Source organism: Anolis sagrei, chromosome 7 (assembly GCF_037176765.1).
Source record: "Anolis sagrei isolate rAnoSag1 chromosome 7, rAnoSag1.mat, whole genome shotgun sequence".
NCBI lineage: Eukaryota > Metazoa > Chordata > Lepidosauria > Squamata > Dactyloidae > Anolis > Anolis sagrei.
In genome coordinates this window covers 557,957-585,612 of record NC_090027.1, presented here as the reverse complement: position 1 = coordinate 585,612, position 27,656 = coordinate 557,957, and the positions used below count along the sequence as shown (strand labels likewise).

Below are 27,656 nucleotides of genomic sequence, written 5' to 3'. Positions count from 1 at the left end.
CAATTCTGTTTCACTTACTGAAGCATCCCACCTTTCCGCTAAAGTAGCAGACGGCCCCTTTTAGCTTCTTTATCCACATAGGTCAATGTTTTCAATCTTCTCATGCGCGACCCCTTAATAGAGTTCCTCATGTGGTGGTGACCCCCAACCACAACATTATTTTCATTGCAACTTCTTCTACTGTTATGAATCGTCATGTAAATATCTGATATGCAGGATGTGTTTCCATCTAGCTGCCGCCCGCTGGACTAGTTGAAGTTTCCGAACAGTCTTCAAAGGCAACCCCACGTAGAGTGCGTTGCAGTAATCTATTCGGGATGTAACCAGAGCGTGGACCACCGTGGCCAAGTCAGACTTCCCAAGGTACAGGTGCAGCTGGCGCACAAGTTTTAATTGTGCAAAAGTTCTCTCGGCCACTGCTGAGACCTGGGGTTCAAGGCTCAGCGATGAGTCCAGGATCACTCCCAAGCTGCGATCTTAATCATAGAATCATAGAATCAAAGAGTTGGAAGAGACCTCATGGGCCATCCAGTCCAACCCCATTCTGCCAAGAAGCAGGAATATTGCATTCAAATCACCCCTGACAAATGGCCATCCAGCCTCTGCTTAAAAGCTTCCAAAGAAGGAGCCTCCACCACACTCCGGGGCAGAGAGTTCCACTGCTGAACGGCTCTCACAGTCAGGAAGTTCTTCCTAATGTTCAGACACCCAGCCAGCTGCGCCACAGTCCCAGTGCATGGCAAAGGGAAGGTCAGGACTGCTTTGCAAGCTTCCTTAAGAATGACTTGAGTGTACAATGATTCCAGGGAACCCCAGGATTCCTTGGAACACAGTTGGAAAATCATTACAGAGCAAACAGGTTCTAAGAGAGTTGCAATTAGACTGCTTACAGGTTGCACAGGGATGTTCACATGTTCTGCATTCATGCACCACAAGACGAACATCGAATTCACTCTGAACAAAGATCACTGCCTGGCTAGGTATCAGAACCCGGTGGCCTTTAGATCCCCCCTTCACTGTCAATCAAGCGACAGCTGCTCTTTTCAGGATCGGGAGAGATTACTCCATCTGGAATTGGATTTGGCCAAGTTAAGGTGAAAGCACGGCAGTGACAGATCTCAAGGGCTTGAGATCAAAACAATTCAAGTCTTTTGTGCAGGTGGGTTTCCTTTCGCCGCAAAGCACCAAACTTCAGTTGGTACTCTGCCCTTCCTCAGAGGATTTGCAACAAGTAGGCACACTGAAGTATGACTAATGTCTCCTCCAGCAGAATCCAGTCATCTCATAGACCAACTGCTACCAAAATATGTTTGCATTAGAAGCCTTTTTTTTTCTCCATCTGAGAAAACGTTGTGAGCCGAGTCTCAGTGGATATTTTTTTCTCTCTCTGCGCACTCCGCTCTGCAAAGAGTCACTAGCTCCTCTCTGTTTACATCGACTCCTGCTTGTTTGGGATCTCGATTTGCAAGTGGGAGAGCCTCTACAACAAACCGCTTCCCTCCCTTGCTCACCAACGCTCAATGCAGCCCTTCAGATGCCTCACCTTCCCACTTCCTGAAATACTCTCCAGAGGACAACATCTGGAATTTAACAGCACACTTAAAACGGCCCCTCCCTGAACTGTGGCGCTTCCAAAAAGGCTTGCGCATCAGCCCACCATGTGCAGAAAAGTTGGAGACTGGTCAAGACACACTGCTAGATCCTTCCCTTCAAGAAGTGCATCCAGCAGGAGTCACGGCACATATTCTTGCTGCCTGTGAATTCTTGACAGGGAGTTATACCTTCCCTAAAACAGGGTGGGCAACTGTCCAGGTTGAGAGGCTGCATTACTTTCCAGGGATACTTACCATATATACTTGAGTATAAGCTGGGTTTTTCTGCCCTTTTTAGGCTTATACTCAAGTCAAGGTTATTTATTATTTTACTCTGTTGTTGTTGTTGTTGTTGTTGTTGTTGTTGTTGTTGTGTTGCTGTTGTTATTAGAAACACAGCATTATTATTATTTGTTATTATTATTATTATTAGAAACACAGCATTATTATCTGGAACTCCCAGTGGCGCAGTGGGTTCAACCCCCCCCCTGTGCCGGCAGGACTGAAGACCGACAGGTCGCAGGTTCGAATCCGGGGAGAGGCGGATGAGCTCCCTCTGTCAGCTCCAGCTCCCCAAGCAGGGACATGAGAGAAGCCTCCCACAAGGATGATAAAAACATCAAATCATCCAGGCGTTCCTTGGACAGCGTCCTTGCAGACGGCCAATTCTCTCACACCAGAAGCGACTTGCAGTTTCTCAAGTTGCTCCTGACACGACAAAAAAAGCATCATTATTATTATTATTATTATTATTATTATTATTATTATTGGCACAGCAAGATGAGTCCACAGCAGACAAAATCACTCTACTGGCTGTTGAATTGGATCACACGTCGGACACTTCCCAAGTGTCTAGGACTGTGTGATGGATCGGCAAATAATACGTGCAGATCTGAGTAGGGTGGCCTTTTGCAGCTGACCGGTGGTAATTTTCTCAGCGCCAATTGTGTTTAAGTGCAGGCCAAGGTCTTGAGGCACTGCACCCAGTGTGCCGATCACCACTGGGACCACCTTGACTGGTTTGTGCCAGAGTCTTTGTAGATCAGTCTTTAAATCCTCATATCATGTAGGCTTTTCCAGTTGTTTGTTTATTATTATTATTATTATTATTATTATTATTATTATATGTACATTTATTATTTTACTCTATTATTATTCTTACATTTACACTGTTTTACTCTATTATTTTGATTACATTTATTGTTTTACTCTATTATTATTATTACTATTACATGAAGGAGGCCACGGTGGCGCAGTCGGTTCAAGCACTGAGCTGCTGAACTTGCTGGCCAAAAGGTCGTAGGTCCAAATCTCAGGAGCGGGGTCAGCTCCCGCTATAAGCCCCAGTTTCTGCCAACCTAGCAGTTTGAAAACATGCAAATGTGAGTAGATCAACAGGTACTGCTCCAGGAGGAATGTAAAGTCACAACAACAACAACAACAAATAAATAAATAAAGTCATGCCGGCCACATGACCTTGGAGGTGTCTATGGACAACGCCGGCTCTTCGGCTTAGAAATGGAGATGAGCACCAATCCGCAGAGTCAGGCACGACTGGGCTTAATGTCAAGGGAAAACCTTTATTATTATATTTATTATTTTACTATATTTATTATTAATATGTATTTATTTTAATCTATTATTTTTATTATTACGTTTATAATATAACTGTTATTATTGATATAATTGCATTTACATTATTTTACTCTACTATTATTACTTTTATTATTTTACTCTATTATTACTGTTTTTTACATTTCCATTATTTGACTCTATTATTATTATTATTTTTTATGATTTTTATTATTTTACTCTATTATTATTGGAAGGATAAGTAAGCACATTGACATTGAAGAAGGTTAGAACAGTGGCTTAATTAGAGTTGGGCAGTCTTGTCTTAAATTACAGTTTTATGTAAATATCCAAAAACATTAAACCTCCCGATGCCTCAATTAATGTAATGTTATTGGTATCTGTTTTTATTTTGAAATTGACCAGTAGCTGCTGCATTTCCCATCCTTGGCTTAGACTCGAATCAATATGTTTCTCCATTTTTTTGTGGTAAAATTAGGTGCCTCTGCTTATATTCAGGTGGGCTTATACTTGAGTATATATGGTTCATGCAAAACATGTTTTGATTTGGGATTATCTCCAACTCCAATCCCAGGAAAGGCAATCCAGGCTTGATTTTCCCATTTATTTATCTTTTCAGCAGTCCACAGTATCCACAGGACTCTACTTTTATCTCTGCAACTTGAAGCGTTTCTATTGGTCTGCCATCTGCTCCTGGTGATTTATTTTTTCCCCAAAGTCCTGACTGTCCAATGCCATCATATTTCTAATTTCCATGTGTGGTTGTGAAAGCCAGGCAGTGATGGAAACCGATAGCAACAAAACCAACTCATCTGTAATGTGCATTTGGAGAAAACTCTCCCTAGAAACAAAGATGATTAAAAACGGAGACTTTGGATAAATTCTGAGAAGACACTGCACTCGCAGAGCTCAGGTGGTGTTGTATTTCAGTGTCGATGTTGACTTTTGTGGAGAGGTGGCTGCCAAGGGAGCAGAAATAGTCAACAGAAGCATACCATGGTCAATAGTATCGAAAGCAGCTTATAGATCTAGAATAGTGTTTCTCAACCTTCCTAATGCCGCTTGTCTTCCCAAGATATTTGCAGGATTTTCCGGAGGCAGCACTGATGGAATCGTTCCTGGAGTTGCATCTGACGTCTGTAGACAGTCCACGTCTCGCAGGCGTATAGCAGGGTTGGGAGGGGAATAGCTTTATAAACAAGTCCCTTGGTCTCCCTATGGATGTCCCGGTCCTCAAACACTCTCTGCTTCATTCAGAAAAATGCTGCACTCGCAGAGCTCAGGCGGTGTTGTATTTCAGTGTCAATGTTGATGTCTGTAGACAGTCCATGTTTCGCAGGCATAGAGCAAGGCTGGGAGGGGAATGGCTTTATAAACAAGCCCCTTGGTCTCCCTACAGATGTCCCGGTTCTCAAACACTCTCTGCTTCATTCAGAAAAATGCTGCACTCGCAGAGCTCAGGCAATGTTGCATTTCAGGCAATGTTGATGTCTGTAGACAGTCCACGTTTCGCAGGCATAGAGCAGGGCTGGGAGGGGAATGGCTTTATAAACAAGCCCCTTGGTCTCCCTACGGATGTCCCGGTTCTCAAACACTCTCTGCTTCATTCAGAAAAATGCTGCACTCGCAGAGCTCAGGCAATGTTGCATTTCAGTGTCAATGTTGATGTCTGTAGACAGTCCATGTTTCGCAGGCATAGAGCAGGGTTGGGAAGACAATAGCTTTATAAACAAGCCCTTTGGTCTCCCTACGGATGTCTCGGTCTTCAAACATTCTCTGCTTCATTTGGAAAAAAGCTGCACTCGCAGAGCTCAGGCAATGTTGCATTTCAGTGTCAATGTTGATGTCTGTAGACAGTCCATGTTTCGCAGGCATAGAGCAGGGTTGGGAAGACAATAGCTTTATAAACAAGCCCCTTGGTCTCCCTATGGCTGTCCCGGTTCCCAAACACTCTCTGCTTCATTCAGAAGAATGCTGCCCTCGCAGAGCTCAGGCGGTGTTGTATTTCAGTGTCAATGTTGACTTTGGTGGAGAGATGGCTGCCAAGGGAGCAGAAATGGTCCACATTTTCTAACGTGACACCATGAAGCTGTATCTCTGGAGAGGGATTGGCTGGTGACTGCTGGAAGAGCACTTTAGTTTTCTCGATGTTCAATGAGAGGCCGAGCTGCTTGTATGCTTCTGCGAAGGTGTTTAGAGTGGCTTGTAGGTCTTCTTCTGAATGCGCACAGACAACGTTGTCATCAGCATACTGGAGTTCTATGACAGATGTTGTTGTGACCTTGGTTTTGGCTTTCAGTCTGCTGAGAGATTGGCTGATGTAATAACTGTAAATAATATAACAACAATTCTAATATAATAACATTTCCCTGGCCAATATAAACAGTAAAGTAATCCTAATGATGATGTCTTCTGGCCTTGGTCTCAAAGAAGCCCAAGATGAGGATGAGCAGCACAATGAGGAGGAGGGGATTCTGTGTGCCTCACTTCCGGTTTTCCTTGGCGCACAGACAACGTTGTCATCAGCATACTGGAGTTCTATGACAGATGTTGTAACCTTGGTTTTGGCTTTCAGTCTGCTGAGGGATTGGCCGGTGACTGCTGGAAGAGCACTTTGATTTTCCCGATGTTCAATGACAGGCCGAGCTTCTCGTATGCTTCTGCGAAGGTGTTTCGAGTGGCTTGTAGATCTTCTTCTGAATGCGCACAGACGACGTTGTCATCAGCATACTGGAGTTCTATAACAGATGTTGTTGTGACCTTGGTTTTGGCTTTCAGTCTGCTGGGGTTAAATAAAGGATGCCCTGGAGGTAGCTGCCCCTTTCAAACTCAAAAAGAGCCATCACTTTAGGGGAGGGCATTCAGACCTCTCAGAATGTAGAAGTGTGTGTGTGTGTGTGTGTGTGCGATAGAGAGAGAGAGAATGTTTTAACATTTATCTCACAGCAAATTCTCCGCAACCCAAATTAATTCCTGGTTGGGCACGGAGCATTTCAGCTTCCTTTGGAAAGAGTTATATTCAGCCACCCGAGCCACTCCTCCTCCTCCATCTGCTCAGAGAAGAGGAACAAACAAGCCATGGCGGAGAGAAGGAAGGAAGGAAGGAAGCATGTGCCGCTCTCCCCCCAAAAAGCCATGCCAGAGCGAGGCGCCTCGCCCCTCCCGCTGCCACGCCGAATGGGGGAGCCGGGAAAGTGGGGGCCGGCCCAGAACCCGGGTCCCAAAATAACCCACTGCCTTGCCGAGACTCCCCCTTACTCCGAGGAACCGAGGGGTGGTCGAAGGCAGGAGCAATTTCAGCTCACTCATGTTTTCACCTCCCACACACACCAACAACATATTAAAAACTGGGCCCGGTTAATGTGCTTGGCTTGAGTCATCAGCCATATGATCAAAGGCTGGAGCTAAAAAAGGGGGAACCGGTTTACTCACTGTCTTGGGTACAATCTGTTTCTTCGGCTGCCCGATCTTGAACGGAATCCTGGAATTTGGGGCCGGGGAGGGGGGGGGAAGGGGGGGGAGAGAAGCAGAAAAAAAAGATATGAATTTCTGTAAACAAGCAAGTGTGTCAAGTGAAACAACATCTCTCTCCAGCCTCTCTGAAAGGAAGAACTAGGCGGGGAAGGACTGGTATTTCGGCCGCAACTCAAAGGGTGAAACAGAGGGGTTAGGGTTAGGGGTACTCCACCTTCCTAATGCTGCGACCCCTCAATCCAGTTCCCCGAATGTGATGGTGACCCCCAACCATCACATTGTTTTCGTTGCTACTTCATCACTGTCATTTTGCTACTGGAATGAGTTGAAATGCAAATATCAGCTTCCTGACTGTGAGAGCTGTTCAGCAGTGGAACTCTCTGCCCTGGAGTGTGGTGGAGGCTCCTTCTTTGGAAGCTTTGAAACAGAGGCTGGGTGGCCATCTGTCGGGGGTGATTTGAATGCAATATTCCTGCTTCTTGGCAGAATGGGGTTGGACTGGATGATGGCCCAGGAGGGCTCTTCCAACTCTAGGATTCTATATGAGAGCTGTTCAGCAGTGGAACTCTCTGCCCCAGAGGGAGTGTGGTGGAGGCCCCTTCTTTGGAAGCTTTTAAACAGAGGCTGGATGGCCATCTGTCGGGGGTGATTTGAATGCAATATTCCTGCTTCTTGGCAGAATGGGGTTGGACTGGATGATGGCCCAGGAGTTGGTCTCTTCCCACTCTAGGATTCTAGGATTCTATGATTAAGATCATCTGGATGAAGGCCCAGGAGATGTCTCTTCCAACTCTTTGATTCTAGGATTCTATGATCTGAGATGCAGGATGGATTTTCATTTACTGGACCAAATTTGGCACAAATACGCGATACACCCAAACTTGAATGCTGGTGGGGTTGAGGGGGATTGATTCTGCCATTTCGGAATTGTAGTTGCTGGAATGTATAGTTCACCTACAATCAAAGAGCATTGTGAACCCCACCGACAATGGAATAGAACCAATCTTGGCACACAGAACTCCCATGACCAACAGAAAATAATGGAAGGGTTTGGTGGGCATTGACCTTGGATTTTGGAGTTGTAGTTCACCTACATCCAGAGATCACTGTGGACTCAAACAATGATGGATCTAGACCAAATTTGGCACAATACTCAATATGCCCAATTGTGAACACTGGTGGCATTTGGGGAAAATATACCTTGAAATTTGGGAGTTGTAGTTGCTGGGATTTATAGTTCACCTACAAAGAGTATTCTGAACCCCACCAAGGATAGAATTGGGCTAAACTTCCCACACAGATCCCCCATGACCAACAGAAAATACTGTGTTTTCTGATGGTCTTTGGCGACCCCTCTGACAACCCCTCGCGACCCCCCCCCCAGGGGTCCCAACCCCCAGGTTGAGAAACACTGTTCTAGGACAAGAAGAAGGAGGAAATGGGTTTTAGGAAGCCTAAAACTGTAAGGCGACGGATGTCAAATTGGTGCAAGGTAGCCTTTCGAAGGCTTGGCTGAACATCTCTGTATAGCACACACTGTCTTAATTCCATTCCTAATGAGACGGAGGTGCAAATGCTACGTGCTATTTTTGGTAAGGACCGGACAGGTGAGCAAGAATGCAGGAGGGAAAGCTCCCTTTCCCACCACTTCCCTATTTAACACCAATAACAGAACTGTTGCCTGAGAAGAGAAGTTGTGCTTCTTGCATTCTCCTTTCTAAGAAGCCCTGAAACCGAAATCCAGTTGCTAGTGCCATCTAGGGTACGCCCACTGAATCAAGGATCTCTAGGCAAGATGCAACATCACAACGAGCAGGAGATTTGCAGAGATGGGTCTTGGGGGCACTGCTCTGCAGTGGCTCCGGTCATTTCTGGAGGGTCGCACTCAGAAGGTGTTACTGGGGGACTCCTGTTCAACGCCGCAGCCGTTGACCTGTGGCGTTCCTCAGGGTTCCATCCTGTCCCCCATGCTGTTTAACATCTACATGAAGCCGCTGGGTGAGATCATCCGGAGTTTCGGGGTGCGGTGTCACCTGTACGCAGATGATGTCCAACTCTGTCACTCCTTCCCACCTGCTACTAAGGAGGCCGTCGAAGTCCTGAACCGGTGCCTGGCCGCTGTAATGGTCTGGATGAGGGCGAACAAACTGAAATTAAATCCAGACAAGACAGAGGTACTCCTGGTCAGTCGCAAGGCCGAACAGGGTATAGGGTTACAGCCTGTGCTGGACGGGGTCGCACTCCCCTTGAAGGCGCAGGTTCGCAGCTTGGGTGTGATCCTGGACTCATCGCTGAGCCTGGAGCCTCAGGTTTCAGCGGTGACCAGGGGAGCATTTGCACAGCTTCGGCTCGTATTTGCCAGCTGCGCCCGTATCTTGGGAAGTCTGACTTGGCCACGGTGGTACACGCTTTGGTCACATCCCGCCTCAACTACTGCAACGCTCTCTACGTGGGGCTGCCCTTGAAGACGGCCCGGAAGCTTCAGCTAGTCCAGCGCGCGGCAGCCATGTTGTTAATGGGAGCTGGACGCAGAGAGCATACAACGCCCCTGCTGTCCCAGCTCCACTGGCTGCCGATTTGCTACCGGGCCCAATTTAAGGTGCTGGTGTTATCCTACAAAGCCCTAAACGGTTCCGGCCCAAAATACCTTGCAGACCGCATCTCGGCCTACGAGCCCACGAGGGCCTTGAGATCATCCGGGGAGGCCCTTCTCTCGGTCCCGCCTGCCTCACAGGCATGTCTGGCGGGGACAAGGGAGCGGGCCTTCTCGGTGGTGGCCCCCCGGCTGTGGAACACTCTCCCTGCTGAAGTTAGACAGGCGCCCTCCTTGATGGCCTTTCGTAGGGGCCTAAAAACATGGCTCTTCGAGCAGGCCTTCAATTGAGTGTAGTTAAATTGACAATGGAATGAACTAGGACTACGAATTTCGGCTATGACCCCAGGGCTTGACGAAGCGGATTTTTTAGTATAAGTATATGTTATGTTGTATCTGTCTGGTTTGTATCGTCTTGATTCACTGTACACTGTCTTCTTGTTGTTGTTGTTCACCGCCCCGAGTCGCCTCCGGGCTGAGAGGGGCGGTCAATAAATGCAAGAAATAAATAAATAAATAAATAAATAAATAAATTTGGTGGGGCCACACCAGTTGTGATCCGCAACCAGATTTAAGCCTCAGGCTTCATCTTGGTAGGAATGGAAGCTTTTGCTGGGAGGTCTCACTTGGAATGTGGGTTATAATTCAGACACACAGGTATCCACTTAGGCAGGTAGTTAAATTCGGGGCAGGTCATTCTGGGGGGGGGGGGTGAACAACTATTCCCCCATCGTGGCTTTCCTTTCTACAAGGAATCAGCAGTGGTGCCCAACCTTTGGTCCTCCAGGTATTTTGGACTTCAGTTCCCAGAATTCGTGAACACTGGACAAGCTGGCAAGGACTTTGGGAGATGGAGTCCCAAACACCAGGAAGGTCACAGGTGGAATATCACTGCTATACTGTTTTGGCATTCTGACAACAGCCCTGTAAGATCTGCTATTCTGTGTTGTAGTCCAGCCTTTGATTGTGCCTGAAACCTGATCTCTCTGGGGATTCTGGACCTCTTCGTCAGTCTTATGACACTGGGGATTCTGGGTCTGCAAGTCAGCAGGAGGACAGCCAGCAAGAGATTTTAAGCTCTGGAAATGGGCGGTCTGCGTCTGAAGGCCACATTCCAGAAAGGTAGTCTGCTAGGGAAGCAATGTCAGAAACAGAATGGAGCTCAGAGGATGAAACTGAAAGTCCAGGTGGACAAACTAATGAGCAGTCAGATAGGAGATTTACATTCTGTCAACATAGAGCTTCTCAGGAGAGTTTACGGCCCTGGTTTTTATTGCGTAATGGTGTAATGTTTTGTTATTGCTTATGTTTTTATTTGCTTTGAATTGTATTGTTATTGTTTTGCTGTTGTTGTGTTGAGGCCTTGGCCTTTGTAAGCCGCATCGAGTCCTTCGGGAGATGCTAGCAGGATACAAATAAAGTTTAATAATAATAATAATAATAATAATAATACAAAGGTCAAGACACCTATTAGCCAAGAAGTCCTTATCAGTTTCCCAGGGGAGAAGGCATGATTTTCTCTCTCTATGTTAGCTAAACCAACAGATGGGTCCATCAGTCCATGAAACATTGGTCTTTGAGTATAGAACTACTGTCAAGTCAAGGGATTTCTAGATCCATGTTCCAAGTTTCCCTTTGTTTGTGTCTCATGCTTCCAAGTTTTTGAAAACTGTTCCTGAATCTCATGTTTTGGATTTATTCTGCTTTTGTATTCCTGGTTTTTGATGCTACTCCTGTACGTTGATTTCTGTGGATTATTCCTGACATTTGGACTTTGGTTGTTTTTTTTAAAATATGATATTTTGCTGAATGGCTTCTCATAACTATTCTCCAATAAACTGCTTTGCTATTGTACCTTGGACTGTGTTAAGCACAGAGGTGGTTCCTAGCCTTGGAGTCCAACATACTGGAAGAAAGCGACACCTGCTAATAGGAGCTTCCTAGCAAAGAGTAAATAAGTGAACCTGAGGTTTCAACAACTGGACACAAAGCAGGCAGTGACTCTTTTGGCTGCAGGCGCCACTCCACAAATACCTCGCCACAGGAGACGGCACTCAAGGCTGACCACTCTATAATCTGAGGCGGAGGGTGCCGGAGGGGAAGCTGCCAAAGGACCCGTGAATGGCTCCGGCCCTTCTCTCCTTCTTTCTTCCTCTCTCTCTCTCAGCCAAGTTGCCCCCATTGTTTTCTAACCGAGTGCATAATTTTGCCAGCAATAATAAACCTGGTCTGCAAACTATACCCTTCCGAACTGAACACTGAACTCAAACCAGCCTTAGTCACAAATGTAGACATTTAATTTCTGGAGCGTTTCCTGTTTATTGTTCTGCAAGCAAGGCTGATGTCGCCTTAGCCCGTTAACCCTTTCTAGCTTTGCTGGCACTCTCAACAATAACAAATTGCACGTCCTCCATAAACAAGCAATTATCCACTATATAATTACCGTCAATAATCGGGGGATGCATTGGAAGGAACCCCCCCCCCCCAATAAAGCCATTTAAAAAAATCTCCCCTCTACTTTCCCTCCAAAGGCCAAAAATATAAAAATGAAGTCGTTCCGCTGTAATTTTTACAGGCACTCGCCAGTTAATTGAAGAGTCCCAAACCTATTTGCTTCTCAGAAATCCTCACCTATGGAATGCATTTGTATATTTAGTCCATTCCTGACATGGGACAAATTTTGAGATTTGCATCTTCTCATTTTTAGTGTCCCCGATAGATACTGTATAATCCAAAACTTATGATATGAAAAAAGGCCAAGATATCTGGATTCTCTAGCATTGAGTCCTGGCAGTTTAGGTGGCATGAAACTGCATCAATTCTACAGTGCAGACCAAGGGTCCTCAAACTTTTTAAACCGAGGGCCAGATCAGAGTCCCTCAAACTGTTGGAGGGCCGGATTATAATTTGAAAAAAACGTGGATGAATTCCTATGCGTACTGCACATAGCGGTAGTGCAAAAAAAAAAACAAACTACAATAATTAAGATGAAGAACAGTTTTAACAAATATAAACTTATGAGTATTTCAATGGGAAGTGTGGGCCTGCTTTTGGCTGATGAGATAGGATTATTGTCGTTGTTGTTGTGTACTTTCAAGTCATTTCAGACTTAGGTTGACTGTGTGTGAGGGCCAGGTAAATGACCTTGGAGAGCCGCATCTGGGCCCCGGGCCTTAGTTTGAGGACCCCTGGTGTAGACCAATGGTTCCCAACCTTTTTTTGACTAGGGATCAATTGACCAGGGGCCACTCGACCAGGGACCACTTTGACCAGTGAGAACTCTCCAACATTGGTACCAAAAGGGATACGAATTATTTTTTGGTCAACTTTAGATTTGGTTTGGTAACTTGGGTGCTAATTCAGAAAATTGCATTAGATAGATCACATCAGCTCTAGTTTCTGATACAGAAAATATGCCATCCAGTAGTTGCCAAAGAAAACCATATTTAATAAGATTTGGCACTATAAGAGGGTTTTGCAAAACCAGTCGCTTTCGTTGCAACAGTTCAGAAACATGTTCTAGAGGCATTTCTCCTGACGTTTTGCCTGCATCTATGGCAAGCATCCTCAGAGGTAGTGAGGTCTGTTGGAATTCCAACAGACCTCACGACCTCTGAGGATGCTTGTCATAGATGCAGGCGAAACGTCAGGAGAAATGCCTCTAGAACATGGCTCTATAGCCCAAAAAAACCCACAAGAACCTAGTGATTCCAGCCATGAAAGCCTTCGATGATACAGTTCAGAAACAGTGAGGTCGTGCACCATGTTTTAGTTCTTGCAGACCACTGGTGGTCCATGGACCACAGGTTGGGAACCACTGTGTCGATGCAGCCAAGCTCAGCAAGCAGGACAGTCTGCCATCAAGCACAAGCAAAGATGGTTCCCTGAACCTTGCAAATGGCACCTGCGATCCCTTGTGGTTGTGGCATTTCTGGGGAGCCCTTATCCCTTCACAGGGAGCAGGTCAAAGTCCGAGACCTGCTTGCCAGACGCAAGGCACGCTGGAAATTAGACACCCCACCCCTCTCGTTTCTCGCTGCTGCGTTACGCAGTGTCCATGGAAACGGCACAAACCCCCCCCCCCCCACCACCACCACCACCACCCTGCTCCCTTTCCCTTAAAGCAGGAACTCATAGCAACAACTCTGAGCAGAACACCAAAGGAAAGAATTATTCAAATGTGGCATAAACAGCTTATGCTGACAGAAACAGCCTTCCAAATCCTACACTAACTTCAGACCTGAGATCAACAAGCATCCAAACCATGCAAAAGACAGATGGGACTAATAATCAGGATTTAGCTCGCCAACCAGCCATGCCCTCGACCAGAAAACTCACTCTCATTCCTCCCCTTCATTCTACAGTTTAGTCTTCCATGGCTCCAATCCACATTGCGTATTTTGACTCCCAGAGTTTGGGATATCTTCGAGGTTACGGGGAGGGTTACAGCGGTTGTCCAAAGCATGCCAATATCTCCCTTTTGTGAGTTTACAGTCCTGATTTGCTTACAGAAGGATGCCAAGTTAGAGAAAGACTTCACACTGGAAGAGGCAAAGAGAGAATGGAGGAATTCCTCCTGGAGTTGAGCCCATCTTCCTTACAGAAAGAGACAATGATAATAATAATAATAATAATAATAATAATAATAATAATAATAGTAGTAGTAGTATTAGGTTCTTGTGGGTTTTTTTCAGGCTATAGGGCCATGTTCTAGAGGCATTCTCTCCTGACGTTTCGCCTGCATCTATGACAAGCATCCTCAGAGGTAGTGAGGTCTGTTGGAAGTAGGACAATGGGTTTATATATCTGTGGAATGGCTGGGACGGGGCAAAGAGCTCTTCTCTGCTGGAGCTAGGTGTGAATGTTTCAACTGACCACCTTCATTAGCATTTGAAGGCCTGGCTGAGCCTGGGAAAATCTTTTGTTGAGAGGTGTTAAGATGTGCCTGGTTGTTTCCTCTCTGCTGTTTTGCTGTTGTAATTTTAGAGTTTTTTTAATACTGGTAGCCAGATTTTGTTCATTTTGCCCCACCCCAGCCATTCCACAGATATATAAACCCATTTTCCTAGTTCCAACAGACCTCACAACCTCTGAGGATGCTTGCCATAGATGCAGGCGAAACGTCAGAAGAGAATGCCTCTAGACCATGGCCATATAGCCTGAAAAAACCTACAACAACCCAGGTTCACCATCTGTTTCCAAAAAGAAAGAGAAGGACAGGTGGAGAGATCTTCAGCTTTCTCTTATAAAAGGGTTCCTAAGACCATCATAGAATCATAGAATCAAAGAGTTGGAAGAGACCTCATGGGTCATCCAGTCCAACCCCATTCTGCCAAGAAGCATTCTCTACCCATCCCTTGCCCCTTTTAAAACTTCCCTATTCCCAATACCTCAACACTTTGCGCTCTTTTCCTTTTTATGTATGTAAAAAATCCATGTTATTCTTCAATAAAAATCATTTATAACAAAAAAGAAGTTTGTTAAGAAAAGCATGTACAAAAGGGAAATAAGGCATTTAGTGCTATAAAATAGCCGTAGTCCATATATACAAAGTTCAGTAGGACAAAATAGCAACGTGCATAGAATCCAGGAGGTCAAGATCGTTGGCATAAATCCATAAGCATGAAAACGGGACCTTTTCCAAGACAAAACTCTTACAGGAACATAGGCAAACACAGGAGACGTGAATCATGATCGTGAGAGCTGGAACTGGAACTTGAATCTATGGCAACATTGTCTGTTCTAGAGACACCAAGCAAACATCACTTAATGTAAGGTCAGGCCTGACCAAGAAGCCATGAGTTCATGCCTTTGAAACCTGGGTTTCAAGGATTTCTCACGGAGTCTTTCTGGACACTTAATTAATCTATCCTTCACTCCCTTCGTGCTGAGGTCTAATCTGAAATCAAGGGAAAACTCCCCATCTGCTGTAGGCCGATTCCCAAGAGAATATAATTGCATTTCTGAACAGAGGGGTTCCGTGTTCCTCCAAACAAGGATAAGCAGAGCTCATGGGGCACTTTCAAGGGGTTGAGTTGTAGCAGTTGACTCTCATCTTGGGATATAACAACAGAACGAAGATAAGGGGCCAAGGTGGAGGACTGCTCTTAAGGTACTCAACCACATGGTGTTTACTATACCACAGGAACAGGAAAGCAACATGTGCTTTGGGAGAATAGTTTTTGATATTCAAGGGATAGGGTTTCGAAGACTGCTTTCAGGTCCATCAGTGGGCACATTTTCTGCACAAAGAGGCCTTTGAGGCAGACGCTGTTTCTCTTGCCTTGCACACATCCAAATATCTTATGAATGTTATGCAAATAAAGCAGCCAAATCAGAATCCCCTAGCCATTTGAAAGATGATAATTAAGTAAAAAAAACAAACTAGTGATATTTTATTCACCCATCAAAAGAAAATTACTCACTCTGGGCACGTGGGCGAACGGAGCTCTGCAAGGCTGTTTTAGTGACTACACTACAAAAATAACCATATTAAAGGAGCTGGTGAAACATGGTTGGCTCTCGATAGTGAAACCACTTTGTTTGGAAACCAAAAAGCACCTCGATGACCACATTAAAGGAACTGAGATCTGACGGCAAAAATGTGATAGTCGCATGACTTTGATGCCCCTTCAAAAGCTATTCTGCCTCAGCGAGCATCTACTTCATCCCTTGGGAGGTGGGACAAATGTCAGGCCCAGAGGGACCGCTGCTTTGGTTCCCTCGTGTTATTGAGTTTCAAGTTCTGTGCTCATTTTAATTGTCAATACCAAGCAGGAAAGCACTGGCCAAGCGTCTTCAGCCTTTGCTGTTTTCCTACTCTTTCATGCATGTCGAGGCCTCAACCCCATATACACATAGGGAGAAGAACATACAGAACATAGGGAGAAGAACTTGGGGAGTGGAGTTAAGGAAGATGATATTGGCGGAGTCTTATCATTGTCTTCTCTAGTTCTATCTGTTTTCCAGTGCCGAGCTGAGGAAGAAGCAGGTGATTGGAGGTATGCTGCTCTCAGGACCGTTGTCCATCCTTGTCTCGTGGGTTCAGAAGAAGAAGCCATTAGCACAGTGGTTCTCAACCTTCCTAACGTTGTGGTGACCCCCAACCATAACATTATTTTTGTTGCTACTTCACAACTGTAATTTTCCTGTTATGAATCGTAATGTAAATATCTGATATGCAGGATGTATTTTCATTCACTGGACCAAATCTGGCACCTGAAACACCCAAATGTGAATACTGGTGGAGTTTGGGGAAAGTACACCTTTGGGAGCTGTAGTTGCTGTCATTTATAGTTCACTTACAATCAACAAGCATTCTGAACTCCACCAACGATGGAACTGAACCAAACTTGGCACACAGAACTACTATGATCGACAGAAAATACAGGAAGGGTTTGGTCGACATTGACCTTGAGTGTTGGAGTTATAGTTCACCTACATCCAGAGGGCACTGTGGACTCAGACAATGATGGATCTGGACCAAACTTGGCATGAATACTCAACATGCCCAATTGTGAACACTGGTGAGTTTAGGGAAACTAAACCTTGACATTTGGGAGTTGTAGTTCACCTACAATCAACAAGCATCCTGAACTCCACCAACAATGGAATCAAACCAATCTTGGCACACAGAACTGCTATGATCGACAAAAAATACGGGAAGGGTTTGGTTGACATTGACCTTGAGTTTTGGAGTTGTAGTTCACTTACATCCAGAGGCCACTGTGGACTCAAACAATGATGGATCTGGACCAAACTTGGCACAGATACTCAATATGCCCAAATGTGAATACTGGTGCAATTTGGGGTAAACAGACTTTGACATTTGGGAGTTATAGCTGCTGGGATTTATATTTCGCCTAGAATCAGAGAGTATTCTGTACCCCACCCACAATACAATTGGGCCAAACTTTCCATACAGAAACCCCATGTCTTGAAGGGACTCGCTGGCAGGAACCTCCCTCCAGGTTTGCATGCTCTCCCTTGCCCTGTACATGTGCACCACACTGCTATGCGCCGAGCATGCCTGCTCTCCCCTCCCTGCTTGGAGTCTCAGAAACAGCTGAAACATTCACAGCTAGCCCCAGCAGACAACAGTCCTTCGTCCCACCCTGGTCATTCCACAGATATATAAACCCATTTTTCCTAGTTCCAACAGACCTCACTACCTCTGAGGATGCTTGCCATAGATGCAGGCGAAACGTCAGGAGAGAATGCCTCCAGAACATGGCCATATAGCCCGGAAAAACCTACAACAACCCAGCCCTCCCCTTGTCTGAGAGGCTGTCCAATGACAGTGGAGGCGGCCTTTTGGTGGGAGGATTTTCTGTCTATTTCCAAAAATGAAGCGAAGGACAGGCGGAGAGATCTTCAGCCTTCTCTGCCAAAGACCATCAGAAAAATTGGTGTTCTGATGGTCTTTGGCCACCCCTCTGAAACCCTCTCGCGACCCCCCCCCCCAAGGGTCCTGACCCTCAGCTTGAGAAATGCTGTTTTAAAAGGTCCCTTTTTATTAATTCAATGCATTGGTTCAATTCTCATTCTGCCTTTCTCCCAAAGCAGGATTCAAAGTGGCTATACACTTTTTAAAGCTGTTCTTTAAAACTGTTTTTAGAAGTACTTTTATATAAAAGGGGAGAGGAAAAAAAAGAAATGTAGCTCTGAACAAGCTTAGGGCTGACGCAAGCCATTATTAAAGAAACTTTTAATATAGATATATACATTACTCTTGATTTTAAAATTAATGCCAGGCACTCAATCCAGTTAATATAAGAACACACCAGCTGGTCTCCAGCATAAAAACCTAGTCAAAGCTACAGAACCCGAATGCCAATTATTTATTAATGAACCAAATGAATGCAGGCTTCACAATACATTGTGCACTTCAGGCTTTTATAATCAGAGCAAACACAGCGGCCGCCGTGGAGGCACAAAAATCACCATCACAACACAGAAACACTCTCGTCTCCACTTTTTCAAAAAAAGTCTGAACCCTGCTGCCTCTTTAAATAAAACACCTTCGAATTTTCCCAACGAGGCCAAAAGCGACCGGAGTTAATCCAAGTTGAGCGTTTGCTTTCAATTGTGCCTCTTGCAGAGCTGCAGGAAACTCAAATTGCTTCACCGAGCTATTAGACACTCGGAGGGTAAGTGACTGAAGCAGCGAAGGCAGGAGCACTCGGCCTTCCGAGAGGGAGAAGCCCATGCGATAGAACGGAGAGCGCTTCCAACTGTTGTCAAAAGCATCCAATAGCTTTTCATGGTTAACCTGTAAGTGGAACTGGGAGCTAATCAAAGCAGAGTGCATTCCAAGAGCAAGGAGACGGCAAGAGGAGCATCCAGGGCTCGGATTTGTGCCGGTGTACCTTTCAAGGCGCTTCTGACAGCAACAGCCTGTGCTTGAGCATTTATAGCTAGCACCTTGTGCAGTCCATGAAGCTCTTGCAATGATAGAGTTATGTCTATGTATTATTATTATTACTGACTCAGCACATAGAAGATGGCTTTGAAAAGCAACAGATCACAGGAGCTGTCTTCATAGACCTGTCAGCGGCTTATGAGACTGTGTACCACGGCCTCCTCCTGAGAAAAATGTATAATATCACAAAGGACGACCACCTCACCCGCCTCAGAGGAAACCTGATACAAAACAGGAGCTTTTTTGTTGAGTTCCAGGGCCAGAGAAGCAGATGGCAGACACAGAAGAATGGCCTGCCTCAGGGGAGCGTGCTTGCTCCATCCATGTTCAACATCTACACAAATGACCAGCCACTGCCAGAAGGGACAGAGAGCTTCATCTATGCTGATGATCATGCCATCACCGCTCAAGTAGGGAGCTTTGAAATGGTTGAACAGAAGCTCTCATAGGAAACCTGCTACAAAACAGGAGCTTTTTTGTTGAGTTCCAAGGCCAGAGAAGCAGATGGTGGAAACAGAAGAACGGCCTGCCTCAGGGGAGCGTGATTGCTCCATCCATGGTCCCAGTCGCTTCTGCTGGGAGAGAATTGCCCATCTGCAAGGATGTTTTGATGTTTTACCATCCTGGTGGCAGGCTTCTCTCATGTCCCCTTTGTACGAGGATCTGGAGCTGACGGAGGGAGCTCATCTGCGCTCTCCACAGATTCGAACCTCCAACTTGTTGGCCTTCAGTCTTGCTGGCACAAGGGTCTGCTTTACCATCCTTGTGGGAGGATGGTAATGACCAGCCACTGCCAGAAGGGACAGAGAGTTTCATCTATGCTGATGATCGTGCCATCACCGCTCAAGCAGGGAGCTTTGAGATGGTAGAACAGAAGCTCTCCGAAGCTCTAGGTGCTCTTACTGCCTATTCCAGGGAAAACCAACTGATCCCTAATCCATCTAAAACACAGACATGTGCCTTTCATCTCAAGAACAGACAATCATCCCGAGCTCTGAAGATCATCTGGGAAGGAATCCCACTGGAGCATTGCAGTGCACCCAAATACCTGGGAGTCACCCTGGACCGTGCTCTTACCTACAAGAAGCACTGCCTGAACATCAAGCAAAAAGTGGGTGCTAGAAACAATATCATACGAAAGCTGACTGGCACAACCTGGGGATCACAACCAGATACAGTGAAGACATCTGCCCTTGCGCTGTGCTACTCTGCTGCTGAGTACGCATGCCCAGTGTGGAACACATCTCACCACGATAAAACAGTGGATGTGGCTCTTAATGAGACATGCCTCATTATCACGGGGTGTCTGCGCCCTACACCACTGGAGAGATTACACTGCTTAGCTGGTATGGCACCACCTGACATCCGCCAGGAAGTAGCAGCCAATAGTGAAAGGACCAAGGCAGAGACATCTCCAGCTCATCCCCCGTTTGGGTACCAGCCAGCACATCAGCGACTTAAATCAAGAAATAGTTTTCTAAGATCTACAGAGACACTCGCTGGAACACTCCAGCAAGCGAGAGTCCAAAAGTAGCAGGCTCAAACCAATGGCTGATACCTGATGAAAGACTCCCCCCAGAAGACGGGGCGACTTGGAAGGCGCTGAACAGACTGTGCCTTGGCCCCACGAGAGGCAGAGCCAACCTCAAGAAATGGGGCCACAAAGTGGAGTCCACAACATGCGAGTGCGGAGAAGAGCCAACCACAGACCACTTGCTGCAATGCACCCTGAGGCCTGCCACATTATGCACAAGGGAGGACCTTCTTGCGGCAACACCAGAGGCACTCCAAGTGGCCAGATACTGGTCAAAGGACATTTAACCAACTACCAAGCTTGCAAAATTTGTGGGGTTTTTTTTATCTGTTTGTTTGTTTTGGTCTGTTAGAAATGTAATACAATGTCCTGGTTGCGGATGACATGAAAAATAAATAAATTATTATTGACACAAAAGCACAGTATGTCACAGCAAACGGGATCTCTCTGCTGGATTTTGTATCACACAATCTCAAGTCGAACCCTTCCCAAGCGTCTAGGACTATGGGATGCATTTTCGAATGATGCGCACAGATCCAAGTCAGGAGGCCTTTTGCAGTTGGCAGATCGTGATCTTGTCCATGTTTATTGTTTCCAAATGCCGGCTGAGATCTTTTGACACGGCACCCAGTGTGCCCATTATGACCACTGGGACCAACTGGATTGGTTGATGCCATCAGAGCCTTTGCAGTTTGATTTTGAGGTCTTGATAGCGGCTGAGTTTTTCCTGTTGTTTGTCCTCAATGCAACTCTCACCTGGAATGGCGACATCAATAATCCAGACTTTTTTATTTTCCACAATCGTGATGTCTGGCGTATTGTGTTCCAAAACTTTGTCAGTCTGGATTTGAAAGTCCCACGGTATTTTTGCATATTCATTTTCCACAACATTTGCGGATTTATGATCTCACCAATACTTTACTGCAGGCAGGTGGTCCTTGTCACATAAGTTCCAGTGAATCCTCTGGGCCACAGAGTTGTGCCTCTGTTTGTAGTCCATCTGTGTGATTTTCTTGCAGCAGCTGAGGAGATGATCCATGATTTCATCCGCTTCCTTGCACAGTCTGCATTTTGGGTCATCTGCTGATTTTTTGACTCCTAGCCTTAACTGCATTGGTTCTGCTGGCTTACTCCTGGGCTGCAAGAACCAGGCCTTCTTCTGTCTCCTTCTCCAGGGTTCCATTCATGAGCCATCACCAGGTCTTCTCCTTGTCAACTTTTCCTTCAATCTTCTCCAGGAACGGCCCATGTAAGGCTTTGTTGTGCCAGCTGTCAGCTCTGGTTTGGAGTCCAGTTTTCTTGTACTGACTCTTTGTCTGCTGTGCTTTGAGAAGTTTCCGATTATTGACTTCGATTAAAGCAGGTTCTTGGCTTTCCTTGACATATTCTGCCAGGGCATTGTGTTTTTCTTCTTCAACTGCTTGTTTGACTTGTAAAAGTGCCCCCAGACTTTCTAGGCCAGTGGTTCTCAACCTGTGGGTCTCTCCCCAGATGTTTTGGCCTTCAACTCCCAGAAATCCTAACAGCTGGTAAACTGGCTGGGATTTCTGGGAGTTGTAGGCCAAAACACCTGGGGTCCCACAGGTTGAGAACCACTGTTCTAGGCGGATAGTGCCGGTCAATATCACTGCGAGGATGGAATGAATTATGAATGGTCATGAGTTTTCTAGTTGTTCTGTCCAAATTGTCCAGTTCTGCCTGGATCCAGTTTATGATGCCAGCAGTATATCTTATGACAGGTATGGCCCAGGTGTTGATGGCCTTGATGGTGTTGCCTCCATTCAGCTTGCTTTTGAGAATTTTTCTGACCCTTTGAATGTATTCGTTGCTGACCACCGTTTTCACATGTTCATGTGTGATGTTGTCCAGCTGTAGTCTGCCCAAATATTTACAGGCCTCTGGCTGGGGACACTTGATCGCTTGGCCATTGGGCATATTGATGCCCTCACTTTCAATTATTTTTCCATTCTTCAGTGCCACTGTCAAACATTTGTCCAAACCAAACTCCACGTGGATATCTATGTATTATTATTATTATTATTAGAAACACCACAAGATGGGTTCACAGCAGACACTCTGCTGGCTGTTGTATTGGATCACACGCCGGACACTTCTCAAGTGTCTAGGATTGTGTGATGGATCGGCAAATAATGCGTGCGGATCCCAGTAGGGTGGCCTTTTGCAGCTGGCAGATGGTCATTTTGTCAGCGCCGATTGTGTTTAAGTGCAGGCCAAGGTCTTGAGGCACTGTACCCAGTGTGCCCATCACCACTGGGACCCCCTTGACTGGCTTGTGCCAGAGTCTTTGCAGAATCCTCTTATTGTGTCAGCTTTTCCCGTTGTTTCCCTTCAATCCTGCTGTCGCCTGGGATTGCAACATCGACAATCCATACTTTGTTTTTTCCCACGATCGTGGGGTCAGGAGTCTTGTGCTCCAAAACAGTCTGAATTTGTAACTCCCACAGGACTTTGATGTATTCATTTTCTGTAACTGTTTCAAGCTTGTGAACCCACCAGTTCTTTTCACAGGCAGATGGTATTTGTGGCACAAGTTCCAATATATCATCATCATCATCATCATCATCCTGCCCTGGTTAACAACCCGGCTTCAGCTCTTTGGGTCAACTGTCATTCCCAAGCACTTTTCAAAGGTAGCATCACATACATCGTATCACAGTAATCCAAATGGAAGGGAGCCAAGGTATGGCTGGGCCCAACTTCCCCAGGAAGAGATGTCACTGGTTCACAAGTTTTAACTGTGCACAGTTTTAACGAGATTCCATCTGAACACAAGGAAGAACTTCCTGACTGTAAGAGCCGTTCAGCAGTGGAACTCTCTGCCCCGGAGGGAGTGTGGTGGAAGGAGGCTCCTTCTTTGGAAAGTTTGAAACAGAGGCTGGATGGCCATCTGCCAGGGGTGATTTGAATGCAATATTCCTGCTTCTTGGCAGAATGGGGGTGGACTGGATGACGGCCCAGGAGGTCTCTTCCAACTCGAGGATTCTAGGATTCTATGACATGCGCTCCAAGTCATTGCAAAAATGTGGGCCTCTAGACTCAGAGGTGAATCCAGAATCTTCCCATTGTTTCTCCCACAGCCTTGAGTTTTCCACCAAGCACAGCAGACTCAAGAGGGAGCCAAAGTCAATTTCGGATTCCTGACTAATGTCCTTACACAATACATGTGTTTGCAAGCAGGCCTAGATCACGTTCGTGCTACTGTTTTAGTTATGAGTCTCAAAATATCCCTGAACTGGTTTCTATAAATGCCTTGCATGCATATGGATAATCGCTGGGCACAGATGTGACTCTCAAAGAGTGACTCCATCTTCTCCTTTTGAAGTAGAGTCTCGCTTATCCACCCTTCGCTCATCCAACGTTCTGGATTATCCAACGCAGTCTGCCTCCTGTCCGGATCCACAACTGGTTCAATACACTGCAATGTTTTGGTGCTAAATTCGTGAATACAGTAATTACTGAATTTATTGAACTGCTTTTTTGGTCGATTTGTTGATGTTTTGGTGCTTAATTTGTAAAATCGTAACGTAATTTAACGTTTAATAGGCTTTTCCTTGATCCTTCCTTGTTATCCAACATGTTTGCTTTTGTCGGCCCGTTTATGTTGGATAAGCAAGACTCTACTGTATCCTAAATGCTTACAGACTGAAACCTAGATGCCTTTGGAAACCTCAACGGAAGCTGAACTCGGGATACATACGTGATCGCAAGTAGAGAACTGGGCCACTGATTTGCCTCCAAGATTGGTGCTGCGTAGATAGGAAAGTGTTGTGCAAAATGGGAGGAGAATGAAGGTGATGCAAGTTTTTGGAGGAAAGGTGATCTGGGAGGGGAAAAGATTAGCATCTCACATCAGTTACACCCATCTCCTAATTACAGTCATGTGTGATGGCAAGTATTCATTAAATCTTCCCAAACACCCATGTGAGGCAATTCCTTATCCCCAAACTACAAATGGGTGAACCGAGAAACAGGCAAAGCCTTGTTGGAGCCATTTCCTTTGCAGTGATCCCATTTTATGGAATGCCTTCCCCAGGGAGTCTCACCAAGCACCGGCACTGCTTGTTTGTTTGTTTAGTTATTTAAGGTGCATAACAAAACCCCATCTTCGTTTTCGCTGTTCCGAAACCTGACCAATACTTCTATTTGATCTGCCAGCTGTTTCACTATATGATTTCACTGTTGTGACGTCTAACGAGATAAACCACTCCATAAACCACAACAGAGAGAGATTTTAAACAGGGAGGCAACAACAACTGGATCCAGAACAAAGGTCGGAGACCCGGCCAGAGCTTGGAAGTTTCTTTTTGAATGCAGAAATTGAAAATCTATGCCACACTGCCTCTCAGGTTTTTGGCTCCTCCTCCTATGGATTGAGCAGTTTCATTCTGACCACAGATCAGGCTTGTCAAACTCATTTTCATCATAGGCCACATCAGTCTAATTAATGCAGTGGTTCTCAATCTTCCTAATGCCGAGACCCCTTGATACAGTTCCTCGTGTCGTGGGGACCCCCAACCATCACATTATTTTCGTTGCGACTTCATAACTGTAATCTGGCTACTGTTAGGGATCATAATATAAATATCTGATGTGCAGGATGTATTTTCATTCACTGGACCACATTTGGCACAAAGACCCAATATGCCCAAATTTGAATACTGGTCAGGTGGGGTGGGGGGGTTTGATTTGGTAATTTGGGAATTGTAGTTGCTGGGATTTATAGCTCACCCACAACCAAAGAGTGTTCTGAATTTCACTGATGATGGGAATGAACTAACACAGACCTCTGATGACCAAGAGAAAATACTGGAAGGGTTTGATAGGCAATGACGTTGACTTTTTGGAGTTGTAGTTTACCTACATCCAGAGGGCACTGTGGACTCAGACAATGATAGATCTGGACCAAACTTGGCATGAATATTCAACATGCCCAAATGTGAACACTGGTGGGGTTTAAGGGAAACTAAACCTTGACATTTGGGAGTTGTAGTTGTTGGGATTTATAGGTCACCTACAATCCAAGAGAATTCTGAACTCCACCAATGATGGAATTGAACCAATCTTGACACACAGGACCCCCACGGCCAACAGAAAATACTGGAAGGGTTTGGTGGCCATTGTCCTTGAGCTTTGGAGTTGTAGTTCACCTACATCCAGAGAGCACTCTGGACTCAGACAATGATGGATCTGGACCAAACTTGGCACAAATACTCAATACGCCCAAATGTGCATCTCTGGAAGTGGGGAATTGATTTTGTCATTTGGGAGTTGTAGTTGCTGGGATTTATAGCTGGAATGAGTTGAAATGCAAATATCAGCTTCCTGACTGTGAGAGCTGTTCAGCAGTGGAACTCTCTGCCCCGGAGCGTGGTGGAGGCTCCTTCTTTGGAAGCTTGTAAACAGAGGCTGGATGGCCATCTGTCGGGGTGATTTGAATGCAATATTCCTGCTTCTTGGCAGAATGGGGTTGGACTGGATGGCCCAGGAGGTCTCTCCCAACTCTAGGATTCTAGGATTCTATGATCTGATCTGCAGGATGGATTTTCATTTACTGGACCAAATTTGGCACAAATACTCGATACACCCAAACTTGAATGCTGGTGTGGCTGGGAGGATGGGTATTGATTCTTCATTTGGGAGTTGTAGTTGCTGGGATTTATAGTTAAACCTCAATCAAAGAGCATTCTGAACTCCACCAATGATGGAATTGAACCAAACTTGGCACACAGAACTCCCATGACCATTAGAAAATTCTGGAGGGGTTTGGTGGGCATTGACCTTGGGTTTTGGAGTTGTAGTTCACCTACATCCAGAGAGCACTGGACTCAAACAAGGATGGATCTGGACCAAACTTGGCACCAATACTCAATATGCCCAATTGTGAACACTGGTTGCATTTAGGGGAAATAGACCTTGACATTTGGGAGTTGTAGTTGCTGGGATTTATAGTTCACCTACAATCAAAGAGCATTCTGAACCCCACCGATAGAATTGGGCCAAACCTCCCACACAGAACCCCCATGACCACCAGAGTGGGCCACAGCAACACATGGCAGGGGACGGCTAGTCGTAATATAAATATCTGATATGCAGGATGGATTTTCATTCACTAGACCAAATTTTGCGCAAATACCCAACACACCCAAATTTGAAAACTGGTGGGGTTGGGGGGATTGATTTGTCATTTGGGAGTTGTAGTTGCTGGGATTTATAGTTCACCTACAATCAAAGAGCATTCTGAACTGCACCCACGATGGAACTGAACCAAACTTGGCACACAGTACTACTATAATTGACAGAAAATACAGGAAGGGTTTAGTGGATTTTGTCCTTGAGCTTTGGAGTTGTAGTTCACCTACATCCAGAGGAGACTGTGGACTCAGACAATGATGGATCTGGACCAAACTTGGCACAAATACTCAATATGCCCAAATGTGAACACTGGTGGGGTTTAAGGGAAACTAAACCTTGACATTTGGGAGTTGTAATTGCTGGGATTTATATTTCATCTACAATCAGAACCTTCTGAACCCCACTAACAATAGAATTGGGCCAAACTTCCCACACAGGACCCCCATGACCAACAGAATACTATTTTCTGATGGTCTGTATGACCATGTTCCAGAAGCAGTCTCTCCTGATATTTCGCCTGCATCTATGGCAGGCATCCGTAGAGGTTGTGAGGTCTGTTGGAAACTAGGCAAGTGAGGTTTATACAGGGTGCGGCAGCATAACTTCCTTTTTTAAAATGCGTGCCATTCAGTCAGTTGAAGACGTAGCGGAGCGCTAGTGGTCTCATTCGAGAGGCGGGAATATACATTTTTGTCCTGTCACAGTTCGGTTGCCGTCATGCGTTGGAACAGTGTTTGAGCGGATTTGGAGTGGCTGGCCCGCTCTCCAGATTTGACCCCTTGTGATATTTTTTCTATGGGGTTTTTTTGAAATCCCGTGATTGTGTGAACCGTCCAAGGACCGGACAAGATTTGAAGACCAACATCTAGGAAGAAAATGCCAACATAATGCCTGCTATGCTGGCAAGAGTCAGGACAAACACCAGAAATCGGTTGACTCAGTGTATGGAGAATGGGGGTCCTCACCTACTTCATTTGATCTTCAAAACTACGTAAAACAAAACTTTAGGTATGCGTCTGCATTATATAAATAAAAAATCTGATTCATACAATGGGTTTTATTAAGTTTTGAAAAAAGGAAGTTATGCTGCCTTACCCTGTACAGCTGTAGAACAATGTTCAGAGCGGGAGAAAGAACTCTTGTCTGTTTGAAGCAGGTGTGAATGCTGCAATTGGCGGCCTTGATTAGCATTTAATGGCCTAGCAGTTTCCAGGTCTGGCTTCTTACTGCCTGGGGGAATCCTTTGTTGGTAGGTGATTAGCTGGCCCTGGTTGTTACTTGTCTGGAATTTCCTTG

The 27,656-nt window shown here is 45.6% G+C and overlaps 1 protein-coding gene across 1 annotated transcript in view; it reads right to left on the bottom strand.

Moving 5' to 3' along the window:
- Positions 1-27,656, bottom strand: part of BIN3 (bridging integrator 3) — a 135,136-nt gene that overhangs the window by 97,374 nt on the left and 10,106 nt on the right. The window contains exon 2 of the mRNA XM_067470617.1: positions 6,618-6,666. Coding sequence (XP_067326718.1) covers positions 6,618-6,666 — 49 coding nt within the window. The remainder of the gene's footprint in view (positions 1-6,617; positions 6,667-27,656) is intronic.